This window comes from Symphodus melops, assembly GCF_947650265.1.
Source record: "Symphodus melops genome assembly, chromosome: 16".
In the NCBI taxonomy this organism is placed as follows: Eukaryota; Metazoa; Chordata; class Actinopteri; order Labriformes; family Labridae; genus Symphodus; species Symphodus melops.
Window position 1 is genome coordinate 23,424,791 of NC_136706.1, and position 19,920 is coordinate 23,444,710.

Below are 19,920 nucleotides of genomic sequence, written 5' to 3' on the forward strand. Positions count from 1 at the left end.
GTTAACACAGAAATAAAGAAACATCTGACACAAGAAATGATGTCACTCATGATCAGGGTGAGAACGTGAGAGTCCTCCCGTCTTTGGCGCCTTCTACTCTAAACATGCTGCGTACAGAGATCTGTGCTTTTTTTTTAAAACTCAAACTCAGAAACTAATTTGACAGAAAATCACAACAAGCAGGTCACACGTGTGGCCACAAAGGAAGGCTGCATCCACATGTTGGATATAGTGCGAGTATAAAAAGGTCAAAGTGAACCCCGTGGTACTTTGGGGGGAGGGGGATCAGGAATGATCAGACGGCAGTTATCGGGGTCGTTGACCTGCTGCTCCATGAACGTGGAGTCATTTCATGATGCAGAGGCGTTTGTGCTTGTGAGTCCGCGTGAAACATGTTTCTCTGTTGTGCTCTGGTGAGTTTAAAGAAGCGATGACCACGCCCTTATGACCCCGCCTCCAAATCCACACGCGCCATTTCCTCAACTTTTTCTGCTTCTTGCATTTTCTTCAGACTGAATGTTTACTAAAGTGCATCACGGCAGCTTGAAGAAAAAGCAACACTTGATTCTGTGTGACTGAAAAACCGATCACGTATATGTGCTTAAACCATTTTTATGATCTAATAGAACATGGGAAAACATCTGAGATGACCAGGGGGCACCGTCAGGAACTCTGGGCGCCATGAAAAGACATCTCATTGGGCCCCGCCTCCAACAACACTGAGGCTGCCTGAACGTTACATTTTTTCCAAAGAAAGAAGAAGGAAGTTATCGTTACGAGAACACTGTGAAAAAAGTCCTCTTAAGGCGATAACTTCAGAGCATGTGAGATCAGGAAAGCTTCAGTTTGTACATTTTGATCCCACAGATTCTCAGCATCAACAAAGCTGATCAATACGGCTGAGATATCTTTAAGTGTCCTCGCTCCTCTTCATCATGTGTGTGAAGTGTGTTGTTGTAAATCCACTCTGATCCTGTATTTGATCATGTCTATAAACCCCTCTATTTCAGCCCTGCTCAGAACAGGCTGTTTCTGTGTCTGTAGCTTTAAATATGTAAATGAGCTGTGTCTGACCACGCCCCCTCTCTGGAAGGGCTCGGGTGTACTCGCTGCTTTCTGGCTCCATGTCCTATTGTTTACGGTGAGAAGGCAGACTCAGAGGGCAGAACAAACACCTAGCTGTGGGAGTGTCACCCACCTGGGGGAGGGGCTACTGCCCTTTGTGATGTCATGAAGGGAACATCTCCAAACGGCCTGTTTGAGCACATCCACAGAGAGGATGGACTCTTCTCATCGTTGGGGGGTTTGTACACAGACTAGAGACACATACTAGAGGAACATGGAGGAGAGGATTTTAAATGATATTTGACCTTGAAACATTCAGCAGGGTGTAAACGGTCTTTGGGTAAATCTGATGGCTGCAGAGACGTACAGAAAGCAGCTTCAGTAGAGTTTGTCAGTTTCCTCCATGCAGCAGGCTTCATCATCTTAATGTGGATTATTATTATTATTAATAATAACAGTAGTTATAGTTGCTTCAAGTACTCCTCGTTTGTAAAGATGATTCATTTAACACAAGAGGAACACCTCTGTCTAAAGAGTGAAGCTGCTGTATCTTTGTTGTTAACCAATAAGAATCCCTTATTCTTGTTTTATAAACCACTTTAGGAAAATCACATTTAAAGAAATAATCTTGTCCCAACAAATGAATATCTCACTCTACTAACATCCTCTTCCTGCATGGAAGTCTTTCATGCACTTCCATAAGCTTTATTAGCTAAGTTACCCAGTACATGTTTTTAATTAATGTTCATGAAGTTTATATCTTGTTGCTATCTTCCTAGGATGCTTGATATAAGAATGTGTGGCTCTGTGATGCTTTGGTACGGAGGAGGCGTGGCCTAACAGCTGCTTGTTTTGGTTTCATGCTGGAGCTCAGGAGCGACACCTGCTGGATGAAAGAGTGGAACATTCTTCCTTTAATTTCTCAGATTAATGTTGATGTTAACGTTTAGCATCTTCTCTCGTTAGCTTGAAGACAAAGACTAATCACACCTGCTCATGTCTGCTGGACAAACAGGCTTTTTGAGTGGGTGTGTATGGGACTTCCTGTCCCTCTAGTGGACACTTGAGGAACTGCAGGATTTGACACTTTTCTACAGCAGAGGTTGCTCCTGAGTTTCCCCGAGCGTCAGTCGACACTCGTCGTGTCCGTCCTTCTTTGTTTTCCCACCTGAAGCACAGAAACAGCTCCACACACAGCAGAAGCTAAAAGTGACCTTGTTTATTCTTATAGATTTCATAATGATCAGAGGACACGCCTCTGTTTGGGTTATTTTTCCATTCAATAACGCTTCTTTTGTGCCACGATGCATCGACCTTTGATGAATTAGAGTTCAGGGAAACACACCGTACAGTAACATGTTATAAACATAGAAATATGAGAGTCTGAGGTTCAACGTACAAACTTTGTCAACATGCAATATTTGACCATTTAAATGAATTCTTCACTTCTTCTTCTTCTGTTGTTCTGATGAATGCACAAAACATGTTCACGCTTTTTTTCTCTCTCTCTCTCTTACGGTCGTTGCTGCTGCTCCTCTGCACGGTAGAAAATAAATAAATCATGATTGGATTTTCACAGTCAGCATAGTTGAGAGCACCGCTGGCTGAGAGATGTGATAATCGGATGGTTTTTAATTCAGTTATTGCTGCAGAGGAGAGAAACCAGCCGACATGTTTGGAACATCTCAGAAGAGGTTAAAAAAAAGTGACGGCAGATGAAAACAGGAAGTCATCCTTCGCCATCTTTAACACTTTGTTTAAAAAGAAAAGAAAGAAGTCACCAGTGTGAACAATCACAGAAGGACAAGGAAGGGAATTCATCTTTTTTTTTTTTTTTTTGGCTCCCTCTAAAACACGACAAACAGGATCATAACAATATCAAACTTCATAAAGTGCAAGCCCACAATATCTGAATGTGCCGCTGCGTGGGAGCGTGGAGGAAACGGCTCGCTCTCCCACCGACGGAAAAACGGAGAAGACGAGTTTTCCTCTCTTCAAGTCGTCGGACGGATGGAATGTAACGTCTTCAGAACAAAAATGAACATTTGGCTCCGACTTCATGTTTCATCACACACAACTACTGAACAAACTCGCTTTACATCATCTGTACACAAACTCAATAAATAGAACAAACGCCAACAAAATAGTGTTTCAATGTGTCCGCCTCGCTAAGCAGCCGGCGCCGCCTCCTCTGCGGGGACGCTGTGGGGGAGGGGCAGTTATCTGTCAGCTGGTTTGGTTCTACGACGTGCTGCAGTCGGTCCTCGCGCTGGTGTGGAAACAAACGACGCTCAAACTGAAGTATTCACACGAGGTGATGAAAGCGCGCGCGTCTCTGCTAGCGTGCTAGCTATGCTAGCGTGCTAGCTATGCTAGCGTGCTAGCTATGCTAATATTCCTGTTTTTTTCTTGTTTTGTTCGAGCAGCTCGAAGGTTTGCAGATCTGACGCTTGTTTGACCCACCTGCTGAGATGATTTTTTAAGGAGAGTTTTGAGAAGTTAAATCAGGGATCAAGACGGAGTAAAGATGGTTCAGCCCAACAGGCGAGAACAAAAAAAAAATGGCTGCCTGGTTTAAGGCCTTGCACAGAACGATTCCCGCGCTCCACTCCGCTCCTCAGAACATCCCGACATGTTTGATCTCCAGCAGCAGCCACCAAGACTGAATCATGTATCCAGGTCAATCTCTGATTGGTTGGACGTCGAGGACAGGACGCCTCACGTTGGCGAGCTCGCTGCTCGTGTTTTCATTTCTTTATACAGAGCACGCAAACCGAGACCGAGACATCCCCGGGTCAAAGGTCAGACTTCTCTTAAGAGCTGGATTCAGTCGTCGTGGTTGCTGCTCTTCATCCCTCCTCATCTTCACCCAGCGTCTGAACGCTTAAGGCAGTGGATCAGGGTTAAAGATCACTTGTGTTGCCTTGAGTAAGCGAGCTAACGACGACCCGTCGCACCTTTCAGAGCTGCAGGTCTGCGCCGTGATCCCGTCAGCGTTAAGGTAACAGAGGTGTTTGGCAAATCACTGAAGCGTTAAAAGCACCGGTGCATGTTGGCAATTACCGTTTCCTTCGGTCGTTAAACACATCCGTCTTGTTTGTTGCCGTGACAACAAACAAACAGGCCCATGCAGCACATGCACAGGCTCCATTTCCTTCCTTAAAGTCTCATAAAGGCGGACGCTGCGTCAGCTACAAATAAAAAGTGATGCATCGCTTCTCTCTCTCTCTTTTTTTTTTTTTTTTTGCATGCAGATACAGCACAGTGATGTGGAGAAAGAAACACTTTAAATACGCACAAAGGCCGGCGGTTAAAGGTCAAAAGATGGCCTGCTGGTTAATGAGGTGAAGGAGCGAGATATCTACAGGTGAACACGAGCTCATGCACCTCAGCCTGCTACAAGTTAAGCTGCAATACAGCGAGCGCAGTTTGGCAAATACAAAGAACAGTGAGAAGCGTCGGGGTGAAATCAAACTCCGACCACGTGTCGAACTTTACGGAGTCTGTCGACCCGTCTCTCTCTCTCTCTCGTTGAGACGCTGTTCAGACCAAAACAAAACACACGCAGCTGCGTCTGAACTCGGGCCGCTGGTGGCCGTGTGGTTTGTGCATGCATCCCTCCTGGAGGGAGGGGGGGGGGGGTTTGAATCCCACCTGTGGCTCCTCCTGCATGTTGGTCCCTACTCTCTCTCTATTCACTTGTACCTCTGAAAACGGAGGCATAAAAATGAAGTTTGATTTCATGATTTGTCACGTCGGACTGAAAGACGACGACTCCTAAACTCCTAAAATCCGCCTTTTTTTTTTCTTCATGCAGTTTGGATGATCAGACTTCATTTTTGGACGTCTTTTACTCCATTTGGAAAAATTTAAATTGCACAAATATGTAAATGACCTGCATCCTGTGCATTCGTGTCACGTTGCAGAACTTCGTTGACGTCAGTGAGTAATCGTGCCGCGGCAGAAATTCACTTTTCTTTTGGTCTGAACAGCGTCGACGCAACCTTCACTCGATAAACGATGATAAATATTATCTTAAAAAACACAAAGAAAAGACTTTTATCTGACATGACTGAGGCTGCAGCTTCGGATGTTTTGACGAGTTGAGAAGTTTTTCTGCAGCCTTTCTTTTCGTCGTTTTCTCTTCTGACGTGATGCTGAGATTAACGACTGACACTCCGACATGGGGAATTTATACACGAGCTGAAACCTTCCGGCTTATCTTTCATGTTTCACGACATTTTCTTCCACGAGTAAACAGATGCAGGGCGTGAAGTGAATGTGCTGAAATTCTTTACCTGTAAAAAACAGAAAGAGTGTGAGGGCTCTGGCAGTCGAGTCTGTGTGTACACTGATGCCATGTGGCCCTGTGGGGACGGGTTAGTAGGCTTCCAGTGAATCATCCCAGAATAGACTCTGCACGTCCAACATGGCCGCCAGCTCCAGGATGTGCTTCTGCAGGACGCTGCTCTCCACCGTGTCCTGCTTGGGGAGCTCAGGGTACGACTCTGGGAAACTCCGAGACTCCTGAAAGAAGAAGACAAGACACAGCTGACTCCCCAGCTGACCTCCTTTAACGGCCTGAGACACACGTCCACACTGAAGACGGAGACGTGATTGTACCCGAGCTAAAAAGCCTCTGCATGTTTCTAATAAGCTCCAGCAGCAGAAAGCTGCTCAAACTAGGATCAATGTTGGAGATGAAACATGGAGAGAGGTTAGAACGCAGAAAGCTTTACAGACCCATGCAGAGCTGGCTAAACACTGAAGCTACAGTGTCCACCACATGCAGAGCTGGCTAAACACTGAAGCTACAGTGTCCACCACATGCAGAGCGGGCTAACCACTGAAGCTACAGTGTCCACCACATGCAGAGCTGGCTAAACACTGAAGCTACAGTGTCCACCACATGCAGAGCTGGCTAAACACTGAAGCTACAGTGTCCACCACATACAGAGCTGGCTAAACACTGAAGCTACAGTGTCCACCACAGGCAGAGCTGGCTAAACACTGAAGCTACAGTGTCCACCACATGCAGAGCTGGCTAAACACTGAAGCTACAGTGTCCACCACATGCAGAGCTGGCTAAACACTGAAGCTACAGTGTCCACCACATGCAGAGCTGCCTAAACACTGAAGCTACAGTGTCCACCACATGCAGAGCTGCCTAAACACTGAAGCTACAGTGTCCACCACATGCAGAGCTGCCTAAACACTGAAGCTACAGTGTCCACCACATGCAGAGCTGCCTAAACACTGAAGCTACAGTGTCTCTACATGCAGAGCTGGCTAAACACTGAAGCTACAGTGTCCACCACATGCTGACCTATGTGAGAGGAGGGGGCGGAGCCAGCTCTCTGTGATGATTAGAGTTTAGACTACAGTACTCATTTTAAACACTAGGGGGCAGAGTGACATACTGCTCCTTTAAGAGAGCTGGAGGGTTTGTGTCGAGTCACTTCAGGTGTTTCCAGATGGCTGAGATAAATCACGTCTTCTCTCCGAGGCAGCTGAACATTTTTGAACTCTTAGAATCCTGACGCAGGACGAAAAACATTTTCTTCTGTTTCTTTAAATCTCGGACACCTCTGGACGGTGCTGCATTGTTGGAGCACTTCGCTTTAAATAGAAGCTCTGAGGAGCTTTTTGGATGTGAGTGCATGAAGTGTGCGCTACATATTCTGTCAGTCGGACTTTTCTGTCAGAAGTGGAGCACACTTCGCTCTGTGCCTGATGGTCCACGTTAAGTGCTGTAAACCACCGGCACACGGTACTTACTGGGACAGACTGAACTGAAGTATTATATTCAAAATGGAAAAGTGACTCACCCGGAAGAGTTTGTGCAGCCGGAGTGCCGCTGAGCAGAACACAAAACGGATCAGGAGCAGCCGCAGGAACTCGTCACCAAAGAATTGTAAAAAGGCTTGATCTGCAGAGAGACACGGAGAAGACTGTTAGAGCCTCTGACAGGACACGAGGCTGCAGGAGCTGGGATCAAACCGACTCTACCCACTGAGCCACAGCTGCACACTCACACTCGGTGCAGCAGATGTGCTTCCTACCTATGGTTCGTGATCGGGTTATCATCTGCCCGATGTCATGGTAAACTTTGCGTAGAAATTCTTGCGCCTGCTCCCACAATCCTCGCCGCAGGCTGCTCAAACCGCACACGGAGGAGAAGGCGAGGAGGGGGCTGTAGAGGAAGAGCGTGAACAGACTCCCCCGCTGAGACTGATCTGAACACGGGGAGAGAGGAAGACCCGTCATCATCATCATCACGTCAACAAATGGAAACATCACAATAAAAAAAACGTGTCGAGCTGGTTCAAGAAATCGCTCAGATGGAAAAACGAGCGTGATACATTTAAAGACGGCTGGAAACCTGGGATGGACGCTTTAAGGTGGTTCCACATGTGACAGTCTTTGTTCAGGAGCGACTCAAATGTTCTTGGTTTTATTTGTGTTTACAAAATAATAAAAAAAAACTAATGAGAAAAAGAGAATGGGAAATGTTCATGGAGAGGAAAACTACTCAAAAAGGAAAGCTAAGAAATTCAGCTAAACTGTAAATGTATATATAATGTTTTATGTCTGTTTTGTGTGATGTGTATCTGCATTACAAAACCAGATAAAAAAATAAATAAATAAAATAAAACCCATCAGCACTGAAGAATCCTCAGATGTATATGTGTGCAGGTCAGAAGTGAGGCCCACCTTGCACACTCTTTGGATAGACGGTCGGTGAGAGGAGGCAGACCAGAGGCTGACCGAACAGATTGGTGAAATTCTGTGAGGTGAAAGAGAAGACATGTTAGTTTACAGCTCTGTGACTCTGTGAGTTCTTCTCCCTCCATCCAGGAGGAGGAGTGTCCTTAAATAACCACAAACTACTGAATGTGTTCAGTCTGACCATCAACTGTCCTCTCATGATGTTTGTCTCAGAGAAAGACGGCCAGCTTCTCGGCGTGTTCAGATCGAAGGTGAAGTGATATTCTCCCCTCAGATTAGCGCTGGAGTCCGAAGCTCCTTTTCATGACTGTTTTTTGTGACACTTTCCAGAGAGGGGGGCGTGGCCAGACGCAGCTCATTTACATATTTAAAGCTACAGACACAGAAACAGCCTGTTCTGAGACGGAGCTGAAACTCGACGCACCTTGTATGCTGTGCTGTTTGTAGAATCCACGATGACAAAGAGAGGTTTCCGGGTGAAAGGGAACAAGTCTCCTGGATGAAGGCTGCAGCGAGCACGCAACGTGTCACAGCACGTGACGGATCGTAGAGAAACAGAGAGACAGGAAACATTAAGAGGAGAGGGGGGGGGGGCATGTCGTGATTTGTTGTTCGTCGTCTCAGACGTCATCGAGCAGTCACAGACTGAATGTGTAACACGCGTGTGATGCCTTTAAAAATATCGCTTTGCAAAAAGACTTGGAGGAAGTTAACCCTTTCCTGCTCACCAGTGCATTTCTTTCTGCGCCTGATTCCTCTTCTGCACCGTCTCCCCGTTCACCACGTCTCTGTTCGTGTTCGTCAGAACTCCTCCGAAGTCATACGGCCCTGCAGACGTGTGCAAAGGGAAGAGGTTCAAGAGAGGCGTATCACACATGTCTTTGAGTCCTATCGTTACCAGACAGGAGCGGAAATCAGACGGACAGAGAGACTGTGGACTGACGATGGCGTTGTGTCACAGCACACACTCTTTAACCTCAACATAGACGAAGGTTCAGAGTCACTGATTTCTTTTCTCAAATGCATTCAGCTCCTTTAAATCAGTTGAATTGTCTGCAGGTGTGACGTGAAAATTAAAAAAGATTCACCTTCGTAGTCCGTGTGACCCGTCGGGAAAACGCCGGTCGCTGACAGGTAGACGAGCTGGACGCTGTTGGCGGGTAACTCCTGCAGATGTGAGAGAGCTAGCATCACAAAGAGCGACACTCAGAAGTTGTAACGCTGCACGCTTCAGAGTTCACTGACCTTAAAAGAGGCGGAGAGGAAGGTGAAAAGCTGACTGAAGGTGGGTTTGTACAGCAGATACTTGTGAGGGTTTTCTCTCTTGGCTGGTTTCTCGTTGGGCTCCTGTGGAGGAACATTTCATCACGTCACGGTTCAAAGGTCACATCAAGTTTAAAGTCAGAAGAGTGGCTCAGTCCCGGAGTGACCCGGGTGCATGTTTAACATCAGAGCCTCGTGTCTCTCTGTCCTCCACAGCTCGGAACTTTGTTTCAGCTTTTGAGCCAAAATGACGGCAGCTGAGCTACGAGCACATGGACAGAGACGTCGGAGACGCCACACTCACCAGCGTTCCTTGTTTGGACGTCTGCGTGGCGAGGTTCACCGGCTCTCTCTCCAAAGCTTGTAGCATGCGGAACATATCGACGGTTAGCTCGCTGAACTTCACCTAAAAGAGGACAAAAAAAAGCAGCAGCGACATTTATCAGACATGAGAAGTTTCGCACATGAGACAAAGTTGAGTTTCTAGTAGATATTAAAGGCAGGGTCGGCCATTTTGGAAAACCAGCATGATGCCGAAAGCAGCTTTCCCTCAGTGCTCCATCTGCACCCCAGCCCCTCTGTGCTACCTCTAAAGCCACGCCCCTCCCCTCTGTGCTCCCTCTAAAGCCACGCCCCCTCCCCCCTCTGTGCTCCCTCTAAGGCCATGCCCCTCCCCTCTGTGCTCCCTCTAAAGCCACACCCCCTCCCCCCTCTGTGCTCCCTCTAAAGCCACGCCCCTCCCCTCAGTGCTCCCTCTAAAGCCACGCCCCCTCCCACCTGTGCTCCCTCTAAGGCCACGCCCCCTCCCCCCTCTGTGCTCCCTCTAAAGCCACACCCCCTCCCCATCTGTGCTACCTCTAATCTAAAGCCACGCCCCCTCCCCCCTCAGTGCTCCCTCTAAAGCCACACCCCCTCCCCCTCTGTGCTACCTCTAAGGCCACGCCCCCTCACTGTCCCTCCAGAAGGTGACCTCAGCTCATCTCTTCATCGTGTAGAAACGACGTCGTCTCTCATCTCATTCAGCAGTCAGTAAACTCAGGGAGACAGGGAGGCTGTGATTGGTTCATCAGATTGGTACCTCGTGGCAGACATTGGTTGAAGTTTTTACAGACTTACAAACTGATACAGATGATGGATTTACTTTGTTCCTTTTTCAGAGAACCTGAGTTATTAATGTCAGTCAGGACCTAAAGACACTTTCAACCAACATCTTATAAAAGTGGATCTGGAGGAAAATGACCAACCCTGCCTTTAAGGTGAAATACGACGGTGGTTAAAAGGAAAAATCAGTGTAAAATAATAAAAACAAATCCTTGATGAATCGTTGATGTCTGAGGTTAGACTGAGAAATAAAGCAGAGAGCAGTTCAGTTAGTAGAAGAAGCTTCTTCATTGCTCTAGAATCTAATGTGGCGTAATGACGGGCCGAGAGGTCGCTCGGACCCGCTGCAGAATAAACATGAAGGGTCGAGAAGGAGAAACTCCTCCTGCACATATCAGGAGGTTTTATGAGCTGCTCCGTCCGCCATCTTGTCCCCTGAACGCCACACTCCACCTCCTGTCCAACACGGGAGACGTCCCGCTGTGAGAGACTCGGGGAGAGTTCAGAGGCAGGCGGGCTGTTCAGGTGTGCTTGTGTGAAAAAGGCTTCAGATGTAGCGCAGAGCTGCAGGTCACATGATCAGCTCAAACAAAAAGCACAGACTCGTGTGTGAAGCACTCGGCACAGTAAATTAGAATTAGTGGGTTAAAACCTGGTTGTTACAGTTGCCGACGATTAGTGCATCTGCAAGGACGAGCTGGCCGACCACCATGCCTTGTTCCAGCGGCGGCACGCTGCCCTCCTGCAGACGGTTACTGGTGACCAGCACGGAGTTGTTGTCGTTCACGACCATCACGGGGTCTGCCTGATGAGAGGAACACGAGTGAGTCAGCGAGCCGTCACATGCACCGTTCTGGTGGGCGGCGTTTGAAATGCATGATGGGTAATGAGAGAGACGAGTGTTGTTGGTTACCTCCACAAACGCAGCCACCTCCTGCAGGACCAGGTTCCACTCCAGCTGGTCCTCCGTGTTGAATCTCTGCGTGTAATCTTCGATCTCCTCCGATAACTCCTGCAGGTCACAGGCAGGCGTCACACACAACGTCTACACACAACGTCTACACGCCGCTCACATCTTTATGGCACGCCGTCTCTTTCTGCGTCCTCTGTACCACGTGTTTGGAGTCAACTCGCAGTATTTGCAACGCGAACAAAAAAACAAGAACAACTTTCCTTCAATTCAAAAGGTTGACTGAAAACAAACAAACAGATTTAACAGAAGGTCGAACGCTCGACATCCGTCAGCTGTCACATTTAACCACGCAGTGATGTCATGACCCAAACGTTCAGAAACATAATAAATAACCTTCATCATTTACAAATGACTAAATTATGCTGTTGAAATAATTTTAAATGAAATGACTGTTATCAAATGTTAATCATTTTTAATCGGATATTTAGTACCAATCAATTATCTGCATATTGGCTTTAAGGCTTTACAGAAAGCTCGCTCAGCATCCTGAGTGCAAGAGTTGATTGTTTTTGTTGGTGAACGTTTTACATACATGGAAGAAGAGGAAGTTTCTTCCTTGATTTCCTGTTTCTAGACTTTAGTCTTACAAACCGTCCGAGCAGAGATCCGTCCTGAGAATCACGACTCGTGAAAATGTTCCAGAATGTTTCAATCAGCTGGTTGAAGGAAAATGAAAGTCTCGTGTACCTTCACCAGAACCTTCACGAGGTCCATCTTGTTGAGCAGTAAACAGACGACGATGTAGCGAGCGTAGTATCGAAGCTTCTTCACCACGAGTTCAGGCCTGATGAGGAACGACAGAAGAGACAAACCTTTATCGACACGCCGCTGACAGAACGCAGCGCAGCACGCATGCAGCATCACGTGTCGGCCTTTCGCTTAAAAACAAAACAAAACACACGTGACTGCAAATTTCTCCGCAGACCAGCGAGGAGAAATGAGTATTCAGCTCCATTTTATAAACTGAAGAAACAAGGGGCGCTCACCTGTCCTCTTTGTTGACCTGAAAGTAGTAGGAGCGCTGACGGATGGCAGAGTAGAAGGAAAAGGCCTCGTTCAGGTAACTGGTTTCTGAGGTACGAAGGCTGTCGATCACAGAGCAGGAGAAGGAGGAGGAGGAGGAGGAGGAGGAGGAGGAGAAGGAGAAGGAGAAGAAGAAGAAGAAGAAGAAGAAGAAGAAGAAGAAGAAGAAGAAACCTTTCAGACGTGAACAATCTTTAAATCCATAAATTAATGTCGACCTATCGAGTGCTGTCTTTAAACAGAAGTCGTGCATCATTTCTAAAGGAGCCGTTTGGTTGGCTGTCTTGGTGGGGGTGTGACGGTGGGTCGGGAACAGGAGGGTCGCTGGTCCCTGTGTGGACCAAAATATGGACGAGGTGCCGGGTCACGTCCTCCTTGAGCAAAGCACCAAACAAACCCAACTCAAGGACTCGTTCTGCTTCTGTTGTCTCATCTTCTTTGTGGCGTTTTCAGACGGGGAATAAAAAGCACCGGAACTTAAACCGGCATCCCTCCAGTTCCCGACCCAATCCCTTCAGAGGAGTTTAGTCGAGTGGGACTTACTAGTAGTGGTAGTAAAGTTGTCCAATTTTGGACGCCACTTCTCCAATCTGCCATCTCTTCAGTCCGTATCGAGTGTCCAGAACCTGCCTGTCAGGAAAGAACACACGAGACACTGAACATGACAGGCGTTAGAGGGAGCACAGAGGGGGGAGGGGGCGTGGCGTTAGAGGGAGCACAGAGGGGAGGGGGCGTGGCGTTAGAGGGAGCACAGAGGGGGGAGGGGGCGTGGCTTTAGAGGGAGCACAGAGGGGGCGTGGCTTTAGAGGGCGCACAGAGGGGGAGGGGGCGTGGCTTTAGAGGGAGCACAGAGGGGGGGAGGGGGCGTGGCTTTAGAGGGAGCACAGAGGGGGGCGTGGCTTTAGAGGGAGCACAGAGGGGGAGGGGCGTGGCTTTAGAGGGAGCACAGAGGGGGGCGTGGCTTTAGAGGGAGCACAGAGGGGAGGGGCGTGGCTTTAGGGGGCACAGAGGGGGAGGGGGCGTGGCTTTAGAGAGAGCACAGAGGAGGGGAGGGGCGTGGCTTTAGAGGGAGCACAGAGGGGGAGGGGCGTGGCTTTAAGGGGGCACAGGGGGGGAGGGGGGTGGCTTTAGAGGGAGCACAGAGGGGGGAGGGGCGTGGCTTTAGAGGGAGCACAGAGGGGGAGGGGGCGTGGCTTTGGAGGGAGCACAGAGGGGGGAGGGGGTGTGGCTTTAGAGGGAGCACAGAGGGGGGAGGGGGCGTGGTTTTGGAGGGAGCACAGAGGGGGAGGGGCGTGGCTTTAGAGGGAGCACAGAGGGGAGAGGGTGAAGAAGGAGCACAGAGAGAATGCAACTTTCCAAAAATGACCAACCCTTTAAAACGTTCACAGACAAACATCATATAATAAAAACAGAGAAAATAAAAGAAGCTGAATTTTAATCAAATATGAAGTTTTGTTTAATTCAAGCTCATTTTAAAAGCTCTGGAGAAAAGCCGGGAGCTGACGAGCTTTTTAAGGAATATCTGAGTTTATACGTCCGTGATCAGATTCTGACTCATGGTGTGAGATGTTTTGTAGTATCTATCAGCCGGGGCGACCCCAATGTGCTTTTTAAAAGAACTATCAAGCTGCTCTTTGGATGAATTTAAGGAGCCTCTGATGAGGGGAGAAGACTGACTCTCTAAATAGGGTCTAAAACTGAAAAGGCCTCTTTTCTACATATTGCACACATATCTGTATTTGCATCGTTCCTAATTCTGCAGCCGGCTTCTCTTAATTTAAATGTGTTCCAGTTCAATGTGTTGTGATTGCCCCCTGGTGGCCACCGCAGGAACTGACAAAAAGAAAACGAGGCAAAAAGAGGAGGAAATAACCTGTGCTGCTGCTGAAACTTCCACAGCTTCGTGTAGACGTCGAACGTCCGTCCAAAGTAAGACTGCCACTGCTTGTGTCCATACTGAGGAAGGTCTCTGCAGGGGACAGAAGACACACCGGCTCATGAAGAAATTCTTAAAATGCCTCCACCTCGAGATTTTTACTGAGATGAAAATAAGTAAACACCTTCATACAGGTGGAGCATATCATGAAGAATCCTCTTCTACAGTGTTTACGAACATTTATTTGTGTATTCTCAGAGTCTACTGACGGACAAAATGTGAAATAAACCCGTCCAGTCCTCCTTGTGATGTCACAATGGGACCCTCCCCTCCCCTGGTGTTCTTTGAGCTGAGGATCAGCGTCAGGTTGACGGAGCTAAAAAAAAAACAGGAAACTGTCCTGGCTCCAGCTCCGTCCTGTTTGGCACTCAATGACACGAGGCGTTCACTGACTCCTGCTCCTCCAGATGGTCGCTCTGCCCGTTTTACTCTCACAGCCTCTCTGAGCTTATGGACAGATCCTCTTTAAAAACATGGACAGCGCTGAATTATTGAAAGGGTCGCTTCTTTAAGAGACAGTCTGGGGTTCTGATCTCCACTCGGCTCTGTTAGACTCTGTTTGATGATCTCAGTAACCTGAAATAAACGGCAGAGCATGACAGTGTCGACCTGGTGTTTATCCTGCAGGAGGCAGGTGAGCAGGAAATCCCCGCCGTGCAACAGGGATGGTTTGTTGAACATCACACATTACTGCATTAGATTCAGAATCACTGAACATCTCGAGAACGTCTCACTGAACACGAGCAGAAAGGATGTTCGAGCTCCGCCTCTGATCTGTCAGCAGGAAAGACGGCTCCTCAGACAAACGCCGGAGCTACGAGCTAAGCTAACCCTACCCAACACACGGGAAATGTGATTTAAAGTTTCTTCATTTAAAGCAGTTCAGTTACACGGTCAGACATTTTTTTAGTCAGCTTCCTGACTAGGCCAGCCTTAATTCAGAAAGCATGACTGTATTTATGTAAAATAACAGAAGGTGTCATATAAACGTGTAAGGTTAGCAAACGGCACCGTTCAGTTGGTGCGTACGCAGGGAACAAGAAAGTTCATCTTCAATTTAATGCAAACCAACAAACATTTGATACGGCATCTCGTCCACCTGAAGGAAAAGTAAAAAAGGATTTTTTTTTTTGAAAGCCACTCATATCTCATTTTTTTTAAAGGTTAACTTATTAACTGCAGTCAAATAAAAGTATGAACACAGGAAGAATCTTTCACCTGTTTCAGGTTAGTTTAAGAGAAAACCTGACTTCATAAAACCTCATGTATGAAGGAGTTATCAGGTACAACGCACCATCATTTAGCACAAACAGCTGACAAACTCGTCCTCAGCTCGAGCTGTGATCACCTGTGTCCTGTATTGTTGTGTTAGCATGCTAATGTTAGCGCTCTTTAGTTAGCTGGTAGCTTCAATCACCTGTGTCCTGTATTGTTGTGTTAGCATGCTAATGTTTGCGCTCTTTAGTTAGCTGCTAGCTCTAATTACCTGTGTCCTGTATTGTTGTGTTAGCATGCTAATGTTAGCGCTCTTTAGTTAGCTGGTTAGCTTCATGTAAACTGACACAGAATGATCTAAAAACTCTTCATCAAATAATCAGTGAGTATGTTCTTCTTCTTCTTCTTGACTCAAACAGCTTTTATACACAAGGGGAGGAGCCATGTAAACACAGCTCTGACAACAACACAGCCAGCAGGACTCCAGCTTCTCCCTCAGTCAGGACTCACACACACATTCACACAGGAGAGTATTGCATGTTGAGCTCTGTGAGGCTGAAGAACAGACACTACATATTCTGTTTGTTTTATTACATCATGGACCCAGAAGATTTATAATATTTGTTTATGTAAAAAAAAAAAAGAAAAAAAAAGTCCAAACAGCAGGATTAAATCGTCCCTTCAACAATCTGTGCGCAGAAAAAAAAAACTAAAACGTCTCCGGTCTCCTGATCTGACTCCGACTATCTTTAGCTGCTTTTACAACGTCTGATGTGGAAATGGAAACCTTCAGTGATTTCTCTGGTGATTACGTAATGAAACCAATTATGAGCACTGACCTATTTACAACATTAACGAGCTGATGGTGATCAGCTGATCGCTACTCAAACACCTTTTGAAACTGGCTCAGCTCCTCACAACAGTTCTGTACGACACTGGTCTTACTGCTGACGCTGCACCGCTCCGCCTGTCAGCGTCACCGTGCTCGGGGACGAGACACTGAGGGCGCACTCACAGGGCGCCATCCTGACGCTTGCTTAGTTACAAGACTCGAGAAAGAAAGAAAGAAAGGCGACGCGTGGTCGAGTCGGCGTCCTAACAACACGCAGAACAAGACAGCTACTTTCCTCTGAGTCTTTTTTATAATCCTGTTAGTCAGATACAGACAGCACGTCCCGGGACGTCTCTGTAATGAAGACTGTCCACGCTGTGTGCAGACCAGCAGGACTTTCGGGGTGAAGCGTGCTGAAAGTCCTTCACTTGGGGGGGAAACACTGACTCCCCTCCAGAGGAGCACAGTCTCATCCCGGCCGCTTCACACCGCTCCTCATCTCTCTCTTCAGCTGTCTCACCCAATCAAGGAGAGAAACATCTACAACGACGTGACATCCATGTTGCACGAGTCGTGGACGCACGAGAGGCACTGCGTGTAAACACACACGGCGCACACACACACACTTGCACGCCTTGCACGTTGCAAACGAGGCGTATCAGAGGTGTACTTAAAGCGGCGCTCTGTCACGGCCTTCAGACGCCGTCGTGACGGGGAGTTGTGGACACACCTGAACACATCCTGTCCTGGCACTGAGCGCTGGCACATCTCGTCCTGCACAAAGGTCCAACATGAACTCACCTCCTGGAAACCTGGGAGTATTTGGCTTCATCTTTTCCTGTACCCCCCCACCCCCCCCCCCCCACACACACACACACACACACACACACAGGTAGCCGACGCTTGTTTACTACATGTTACAGAAAAACAACAGAGTGAGGTGAAGACCAACCTGAGCCCATTGAAGAGCTGTTTGGATTTGTCCAGAAGGTAGCAGAAATCTGTGACCGTCTTCCGTTCGCCTAACGGGATGTCCTCCTCCGTCTCCGCTCCAGTCATGACACTCACACCTGAGACACACACAACCATCATGTGTTAAGAGTGTAGACAAGTCCATGTGTGAGCAGAAAGTTAAACAGATTCATACAAAGTCATGTCCCCTCTCAGATGGGTCCAGTGGGTTTTTTTACTGCTCCACACGCGACATTGAAAGCATCACGACACGTTCAAAGAGGATGTTTAAAGGGTGTCCTCCATGTACGGAGGCCGTAGGACTCAAAGCAGCAGCTTTACATACCTTTAAAAAGAGGACCTTAAATATGAAGGAGAAGAAGAAATAAAAACACGCGTTGCCTTCAGGTTGACGGTGAAACTAAACTTTTTTCGGGCTCTTTTTGGAAGCGCTCGGCGTGGCTCGATGAATGCAGAACACAACAGACCGGCTGTCTGATCCATCGGTCGCAGCCTTGCTGATATTTGAGACGTTGGCATGAATACTTCTGCAAGCTGAGCGTCCAACCTCAGAGATTGGCCTACTTCAATGGGAACAGAAATAAAGTATGTTCGTCGTAACTGTGGAGGAAATGCGTCACATGGCCACCTTTTTTAGGTTGACCTGGGATGTCCCAGATTTTCATTCTCACAGCAGCCGCAAACTCCTGTTCTCAAAGAAGGATGGCAATCAGGTCAGAGGAGGTGATGGCGTCTGTTCACGCCGTTTAACTTTTGGAAGATCACAAAGTGTGCGGTGAGCGAGCTGCGTGTCCCTGCGTGATGGAGGGACGCTGTCAGAGTCTCTGCAGGTTCACATCAGCTCCTCTGACCAGTGCACACCTCGAAAGCGTCCAAAAGTCCTCAAGAGCCGGCGGCCCGGGTCTGAATCCGACCTGCCTGATCCCTGACTCTGTCCTCTGTCCTGTCTCTGAAAAAGGTCCAACAAAGAGGAGCCGTCCATGCACAGTTACAAACAGCTTGAATGGGTCGTGCATGCAGCGCTGGCATTAGAGCATCCTGTGTGAGAGGGAGGCGAGACCACAGAGAGACAAAAGCACTGATAGAAAATAAAATCCCAAAACACCACATATGTGCAGGAATGAAATCAGGATGAATCAGACAGCTGTGATGCAAACTCTGCTGATTTAGACAGTGATGAACTCGGTGAACATGAATCTACCTAACTAGCTCTCATTCAGCCTTCAGCTAGAACACAGAGCCTGCTCTGCATGCAACATGGGCTCAGTGAAGTCAGGACATCAGCCTGCATGCAAACAATGATGTGGATGAAGATGTCTGGTCTCACACACACAGGCTGCTTGTGTAATCCTCCTTACCTCTGGAGCCAGCCGGCTAGCGTCAATGAACGGAGGTGATGCTTCAACAAATCACCGCGACGAGCTCTGCAGGCGGAGCGGCTCTGATGGCATCTCCCTCGGTGTGTGCACGAGCCGTGTGCCCCCCCCCCCCCCCCCCCAGCAGAGAGGACGGACCGGAGCTGCTGTGTGTGCCCCCCCGCAGAGAGGACGGACCGGAGCTGCTGTGTGTGCCCCCCCCGCAGAGAGGACGGACCGGAGCTGCTGTGTGTGCCCCCCCGCAGAGAGGACGGACCGGAGCTGCTGTGTGTGCCCCCCCGCAGAGAGGACGGACCGGAGCTGCTGTGTGTGCCCCCCCCGCAGAGAGGACGGACCGGAGCTGCTGTGTGTGCCCCCCCGCAGAGAGGACGGACCGGAGCTGCTGTGTGTGCCCCCCCCGCAGAGAGGACGGACCGGAGCTGCTGTCTGCAGGAGGACAAGAGAAAGGCTCCTGTGAATGAAAGGCTGTCGTCCTGTGACTGTGAAGGAGGAGACAGAGAGGAGGAGAGAACAGCCGCTGGGTACGATCCACTACAACTGGCTAGCTACTTCCGGGTCAGCGCTTTCAAAGTAAAAGTGTCGTCACTCCTCTCCAAGCTGTTAAATGGTAAATGGTCTTGAGCTTATATAACGCTTTTCTAGTCTTCTGACTGCTCACAGAGCTTATGTCACACCTACACACTCACACACTGATGGTAGAGGCTGCTGCAGAGTAAAGAGTCCATCAGTATGAACTCATCCATTCACACACTGATGGTAGAGGCTGCTGTGTAGTGAATCCATCACAAGTAACTGATTCGGTTCATACGCCGCCGAAGAAGCAGCGGGAGTAATTCGTGGATCAGTGTTTTGTCCCAGGATACTTTGGACACGTTGCTTCAGGACCTTCTGGTTGAGACACGATCAAGTTTTATTTGATTCCTAAGTTGTTGTTTTTTTTACTCCTACAGAGCTCCAGAAGTTCCTATTAGAAAAATATATATAAAATATAAATCGTCTGTGCAATATATGATTATCTAACAGAGCCCCTGAGGATTTAAATAAAATTATCATGTGTGCAGAAGTTTATGATATTGTGCAAACAATATCATTATTTGTGCACACTTTAATTACCTTTATATATTTTTAAACAAAGACATTTTTGGGACTTTGCATTGTCTCGTGCGTACACATCTTACTTGTGCAAAAAAGATAATGCATACAGAGGTGCTGCTTGTCAACAGGCAAGGCAGGCCCCTGACCAGTAGGGGGCCCCTGACCAGTAGGGGGCCCCTGACCAGCAAGTGCAAATATCCGTCTTTGTCTCGTTTTCCCAGCAATAACCCGAGCTACGTTCAGCAGGGAAACAAGAGTTGTGTCAGGTTTGGCTCCAGTAAGGAGGTCCTCCCCCCCTCCCCTCACCCCCCCTGCAGGTGAAGTGAGCACCACTCGTAAA

General features: G+C 48.1%; 1 protein-coding gene across 1 annotated transcript; it reads right to left on the bottom strand.

The window, feature by feature from the left end:
- Positions 1–2,269: 2,269 nt before the first annotated feature.
- On the bottom strand, positions 2,270–18,630 carry scai (suppressor of cancer cell invasion). Its single transcript, XM_079364750.1, has 17 exons — positions 18,468–18,630; positions 17,090–17,207; positions 14,028–14,123; positions 12,698–12,784; positions 12,118–12,216; positions 11,819–11,915; positions 11,072–11,170; positions 10,811–10,963; positions 9,362–9,463; positions 9,040–9,141; positions 8,883–8,961; positions 8,523–8,622; positions 8,219–8,300; positions 7,780–7,852; positions 7,128–7,301; positions 6,894–6,994; positions 2,270–5,592 (listed from the first exon to the last, which is right to left on the bottom strand). Exons 2-17 carry the CDS (start codon positions 17,194–17,196, stop codon positions 5,446–5,448), a joined length of 1,698 nt encoding a protein of 565 aa, XP_079220876.1. The 5' UTR covers positions 17,197–17,207; positions 18,468–18,630; the 3' UTR covers positions 2,270–5,445.
- Between the last annotated feature and the right edge of the window lie 1,290 nt (positions 18,631–19,920).